This window comes from Bombina bombina, chromosome 6 (genome assembly GCF_027579735.1).
Source record: "Bombina bombina isolate aBomBom1 chromosome 6, aBomBom1.pri, whole genome shotgun sequence".
Classification (NCBI taxonomy): domain Eukaryota; kingdom Metazoa; phylum Chordata; class Amphibia; order Anura; family Bombinatoridae; genus Bombina; species Bombina bombina.
The window spans coordinates 331,465,085-331,471,852 of record NC_069504.1 but is presented as its reverse complement, the minus strand read 5'-3'; the positions used below and the strand labels follow the sequence as shown (position 1 = coordinate 331,471,852).

Sequence of the window (6,768 nt, the reverse complement as noted above, 5' to 3'; positions counted from 1 at the left end):
ATGTACTGTAATGCCGGGTGCAAGCTCAGTGTGACAGTGCTTCTCTACTTGTTTATTAATACGGAAGCAACTGCCTAAGAGGAGTATCGAATAAGGATTTAGATATGCTAAGAGACTGCCTAGTTTGTTATTCTCCCGGTGGCTCAACTTAACTAAATAATAGTGGCGCCCGGGAGACGACTTTTGAAACGCCCACAAGGCTTCCGGTTATCGGAAAGATAGTGGAGGTTTTAACTAAGCACCTTTTTCTTAGTATTAACAGATATTGAAAATATATGACAGCGTGTGCGCTTAAAACACAGAGCTTCAGTCAAGTATTGAGCAGTTGGGCTGACAGACACCTCAGCTGGGTTAAGCTGAGGTGTAGAGGGGGCTTGCAGCATTATCTACCTCTTGTTTTCTATTCAGCCATTTCTGCCAATTGAAATAAAGAAGTTACTCTTTAAAATTTAGAGACTGTACCGGTTAAATTTTTTTAACTCTCATCCGTATGTGAATCACAAAACCCTACAAGGTGTTTCATTATGTTGTAAAGAGAACTTTCTAAGGGGATAGAGAATTTTTTCTCTCAAGTGTCCAAAAATTTCTGTAGCCCACATGCGCTTCCTCGCAATCTCCATCTGGAGTTGCTTTGCTAAACTTCGCTCATATTAGGTCATGGCGAAATATGTTACATTGTATGCTTTTCCCGTGCTAAGCACGGAATCCGCTTGATGTAGTGTATTTAATTACGAATGTTTCTTCCCTTAAGCCTGGAGGCGGAAGATACTTTGGTAGCATATGGGGGAACATTTCAGTCTCTCTGGGTAACTCCTTTATCTGACACAGAAGTTGAAGTTACTTCAGGAGTATCGAATAAGGATTTCTCAGTCTCTGATGAGCTTATTCCTTTATCTGATCTTGAGTTTCTTTTCCTACTGAGTTAGCTCCTCTGGGTGACCTCGTCACAGGTAGGTTATACTATTATTGTTATGTGCCCTTCTCGTTGGAAGTATATTTCTGTACAAGATAGGGCTATAGGGATCCCCATGTTTCTCTATAACTTAGAGGGAGATGCTATTCGCATGGAGGGACCCTATGGTTAGAAGCTGGATATGGCTACTACTTCCAGTACGGCGGCGTACTGGTGTCATACGTTTTCTGTTTCTTTTGGACAGACACCCCTCTCCCAAGAATTGGAAAAGGGTTTTTAAGTGAGTAAATAACGTAAAGGAAGTATGAGATCATTTTGTTCCTTTCAAGATTGCAGGGAAAATTCTTCCACTCCTTTTCCCAGGTATAAGCAGTTTAAACTTTTTGGATTCCCTTTCTGGCATAAGTAGCTTGCTGTTGAGTTAAGGACACAATCCATGAAGCCTACTGTTGAATCAAGACAACATGGCAGTCCTTCCCCCGATCCGGGACTGGATCTTGTAAGGGGCAGACTTTCCTTTTTCACTTGGGCTTGGGCTCGAGATGTTCTGGATACCTGGGCAATAGAAAATGTTTCCCATGGATCCAAATTAGAGTTCAAAAGTTTTCCTATCAGAGGCAGGTTTCTGCTTTCAAGATTTTCTGCAGACCAGACAAAGAGAGAGGCGTTCTTACACTGCGTAAGAGACCTTTCCAGCCTGGGAGTGATTGTTCCTGTTCATGTACAGGAACAAGGTCTGGGATGTTATTCCAGTCTGTTCGTGGTTCCCAAAAAGAAGGGAACCTTCAGACCAATTTTAGACCTCAAGAGTCTAAACAAATTTCTCAGGGTACCGTCCTTTAGGTTGGAAACTATCGTTCCATTCTTCCTTTGATTCTAGAGGGTCATTTTAAGACAACAATAGTTTTAAAGGACGCGTACCTACATGTTCCCATCCATTGGGATCATCAAAGGTTCCTAAGGTTTCTGGTCAAACACTTCCAATTTGTGGTTCTTCCTTTCGGTCTTACAGCAGCTCCCAGAATTTTCACATAGATTCTGAGATCTCTGTTGGCGGTGCTCGATCGTGCGGCATTGCAATGGCGCCTTATCTGGACGACATCACTAGTCCAGGCGTCATCTTTTTAGCTAGCAAGATCCCACACGGACTTGGTGTTGTCCTTCCTACGATCTCACGGGTGGGAGGTAACTTTAGAAAGGAGTTCCTTAGTTCCAGATACAAGGGTAACTTTCTTGGGAACCGTAATAGACTCCCTGTCTATGAAGATTTTTCTGACAGAAGTCCGGAAACTAAAGATTATCGATACTTGTCTAGTCCTTCTGTCCACTCCTCGGCCATCAGTGGCTAAGTGCATGGAGTTAATCGGGCTGATATGGGCGACAAGGAGATCATCCCATTTGCTCGCTTCCATCTCAGACCTCTACAGTTAAACATGCTGAGGCAATGGTACGGAGATTATGCGGATTTGTCTCCTCACTTATTTCTAAAGCAGGAGACAAGGGATTCTCTGCAATGGTGGTTGTCTTTGGATCATCTCTCCCAAGGGACCTGCTTACGCAGACCTTCTTGGGTGATTGTGACAACAGATGCCAGCCTTCTAAGGTGGGGAGCAGTCTGGGGCTCTCTAAAGACTCAAGGAACATGGACTCGGTCGGAGTCTGTTCTACCATAACCATTCTGGAACTGAGAGCGATCTACAATGCTCTTCTGGCCTTGTCCCAGTTAGACTTGATACAGTTTATCAGGTTCCAGCCGGACAACATAACATCAGTGGCTTACATCAATCATCAGGGAGAAACGAGGAGTTCCTTGGCGATGACAGAGGTATCCAAAATATTTCAGTGGGTGGAGGCCCATTCTTGCTGCTTGTCGGCGATCCACGTCCCAGGGATGGATATCTGGGAGGCAGATTTCCTGAGCAGGCAGAACTTTCATCCGGGGGAGTGGGATCTCCATCCGGAAGTATTCTCCAGCCTGATTCTCCAGTGAGATAAGCTGGAATTAAAGTTCATGGCATTGTGTCCGAATGCCAGGCTCCCGAGATACGGGTCAAGATCCAGGGACCTCCAGGCGTAACTGATAAATGCTCTGGCGGTCCCTTGGAACTTCAAAATAGCATACCTGTTTCCTTTGTTTGTTCTTTTTCCTCGAGTAATTGCTCGAATCAAACAGGAGAGGTCCTCAGTGATCCTCATAGCGCCGGCCTGTCCTTGCAGGATTTGGTATGCTGATCTGGCAGAGATGACATCCCTACCACCTTGGACATTTCTGTTGATGAAAGTCCTTCTGATTCAGGGGCCCTTCCTTCACCCAAATCTAGTTTCTCTGAAGCTGACTGCTTGGAGATTAAACGCTTAATTTTACCCAAGCTGGGGTTTTCTGGCTCGGTCATAGAGACCATGATTCAGGCTCGTAAGCCTGTAACTAGAAGTATTTACTATAAGATTTGGCGGAAATATCTCTATTGGTGTGAATCCAAGGGCTACTTATGAAGTAGAGTTAGGATTCCTAGAATTTTGTCTTTTCTCTAAGAAGGCTTGGAGAAAGGTTTATCGACGAGTTCCCTAAGGGGTCAAATCTCGGCCTTATCTATTTTGTTACACAAAGGTCTGGTGGATGTCCAAGATGTACATTCTTTTTGTCAGGCCTTAGTCAGGATCAGGCCTGTGTTCAAACTAGTTACTCCTCCATTGATTCTTAATTTAGTTCTCAAAGTTCTTCAAGGGGCTCCGTTTGAGCCTATGCATTCCTTAGATATTAAGTTATCTTGGAAAGTTTTATTTCTTGTTGCTATTTCATCTGCTCGGAGAGTAGCAGAACTCTCGGCATTGCAGTATGAGTCTCCTTATCTTATTTTCCATTCAGATAAGGTAGTTTTACGTACCAAATTAGGATTTCTTCCTAAGTTTGTTTCTGATCGGAACATTAATCAGGAGATCGTTGTGCTTTGTGTCCTAATCCTTCTTCTAAGAAGGAAAGACTTCTGCACAATTTGGACATGGTCCGTGCTTTAAAGTTTTACCTGCAGGTGACTAAGGACTTTCGTCAGTCTTCTTCTTTGTTTGTGGTTTTCTCAGGAAAACGCAAGGGACAGAAAGCTATGGCTACTTCTTTTTCTTTTTGGCTGAAGAGTATCATACGTTTTGCATTTGAGACTGCTGGATAGCAGCCTCCTTAGAGAGTTACGGCTCATTCCACGAGGGCTGTTGCTTCCTCATGGGCATTAAAAATGAAGCTTCTGTGGAACGGATTTGCAAGGCTGCAACTTGGTCCTCTCTTCACACTTTTTCAAGGTTTTACAAATTTGACACTTTTGCATCGGCTGAGGCCGCTTTTGGGAGAAAGTTTCTTCAAGCAGTGGTGCCTTCCGTTTAGGTTTCTTGTCCCTCCCGTATCATCTGAGTACTCTAGCTTCGGTATTGAATCCCATTAGTAATTAAGATGATCCGTGGACTCATCGTGTCTTAAAAAAGAAAAGAAAATTTATGCTTACCTTAAAAATTTATTTCTTTTTTGACACGATGAGTCCACGGCCCACCCTGTGTTTATAGACAGGTTGTGGGTTATTGTAAATTTCAGACACCTCTGCACCTTGGCTTTTCCTTTGTCTTCCTAACTTCGGTAGAATGACTGGAGTGGGAGGGAAGGGAGGAGCTATATATAGCAGCTCTTCTATGGTGCTCTTTGCCTCCTCCTGCTGAGCAGGAGGTGTGAATATCCCATTCGTAATTAAGATGATCCGTGGACTCATCGTGTCAAAAAAGAAATACATTTATCAGGTAAGCATAAATTTTCTTTTTGATGTCTCTTCTTTGTGTTTTTTTTTTTTTTTTTTTTTTTTTGTATTATGCTGTTCTGGCTATCTCCTGCATTTTCACAAAAGTTATTTTTTTAATTGTTATTTCCGTTAGATCTGATATTATGTCTTGTTTGGACATATTTGTAAAGCTTTATGGCTTTTATTAATTATGTTTATGTAACTTTCCAGTATGAGAAATTAAAAACATCATCAAGCCAGATTATTAGTGAAAATACAGAAAAAAATAACAATCACAATAACTTGCCTTGTATATCAAGATGCTGCCAGCTCCGGTTACTCCTCCACCGTCTGCACAGAACTGTTTTTTAGATTGTGGCTCATTCTTTCACAAGGAGCTTCCCAAACCTCTCTCTCCCACCTCAGAAGAAAAGGCCAACATTAGTGCAGTATAGCTTAGCCAACAGCCTGCACTAAATGGAACTTGCCCACATGGTTACTTGAAGAATTTTTATTCAGAAAACACCGGAAACATTGATGGCAGTAATTTTAGCTTTAATAAAATCCGATAAAAATAGTATGAATCAAGAGCTCAATTTGTTCTGGCAGACGTCTGCCTTTTTCAAGAGCAGTTAAAATCACAATGAAAAGAGCTGTAAACATGTATGAACCCCCTTACACTTTATATATTGAGTATGTTTGTTGGAGTTTCGGCTTTTTGCTAAGCTATGTTGCACTGTTGTTGGCCTTTTCTTCTGAGGTTTTGTGCTGAGACCTGAGGTGGGAAAAATAGGTTCGGGAAGCTCCTTGTAAAAGACTGCGTTGCCATCTAAAAAAATTAGTATGAGAGTTTCACATAGGAACGATTTATCATATTTATAAATGCATCCATAATAAACATCATCAGTTAAGCATTGTACTTTGCATACAAAATTTGCATACAAAATTAAATGTTTGTTAGAAATCAGTGCAGTTTAGGGACAGAGCCATTTGAAAGGATTTTCAGTATATTTCTGATCTTCCCTGCACTTGGGGACATATATACAGGAGGTCTTACACAGATCAAACAATCACTGCGTAGCATGTTCAGGGTTCTAATCCTTGGAGATTGCACTGTAGCCTCTCAGAGACAAATCACAGGAAATAAAGCCAACCAAATAATATGCATTGCATCATTTTTTCACTGTGCATGTGTAAACATTTTAAGAGGAGTTTCATATCCTTTTGACAGTTTTTGTATGATTTTGTTTTCTTGTGCTGATTAGAGTTGATTGATTAGCATTGCTTTATAATGCTTTCCTAGGGCTTTCTTTATGCGTGTGGCCTTAGCAACATCATCAGAACTACAATGAACTTATATATGTCTATGCAGAAGCCTATGACCAAAACGTCAGTGAAAGCATTATGTAGACTTGTAGAGCTGCTCAAGGTACGGTATAAATATTACAAAACTGCATGTCCTCTTTAGACTTAATTCATAATGTTTTGGTAATCCATTTTGTTTTAATACTATAAAGAAAGTTAAATAAACCAATGTGGTACTGACTTGTGGAAGGAGGGGAGGTAAGAGTATCATAAACAAGTGAAATTTAGACTTTCACAGATTGTTTGAATGTGGTTCTTTCAGTAAGAACTCTATACGTATTGTGAAAACAGCAAATGTTTACCTTTTGCATTGTCTTTTTTTCACATGCAAAGCTAGTAAACAAAAATGAGAAGTTTTACACCTACTGGTCCAAGAACATATATCTTTTCACTAGTGAAGCTTGGAATTGTGCATTGCTAGTTTGTAGTTGAACACAGATGCTGACCTAATGAGGAGTGATGATTTTACATTGCTGCCAATCATTGACCATGCTCATCTTGAGATTGATACTGCATGGCTGATTTCCAGCTGACTTTATACATATAACTTCTATATGGGAATTAAACACATAGTTGTATCCTGGCATTTTATTTTTACCTCTTTAACATGTAGGTAAATAGGACAAAAGAGAGAGGAGAACAGTTAAATGAAAGAGGTTATACTGGTGAATTTACATGTTATGTATGTTGGGCACAATTACTGGCTATGAATGATGGGCTAGTTAAAGGGAC

The 6,768-nt window shown here is 40.9% G+C and overlaps 1 protein-coding gene across 1 annotated transcript in view; it reads left to right on the top strand.

The window, feature by feature from the left end:
* Window positions 1-6,768, top strand: part of WASHC4 (WASH complex subunit 4) — a 293,185-nt gene that overhangs the window by 64,114 nt on the left and 222,303 nt on the right. Inside the window, exon 10 of the mRNA XM_053716956.1 lies at window positions 5,975-6,100. Within this exon, the coding sequence (XP_053572931.1) occupies window positions 5,975-6,100 (126 nt within the window). The remainder of the gene's footprint in view (window positions 1-5,974; window positions 6,101-6,768) is intronic.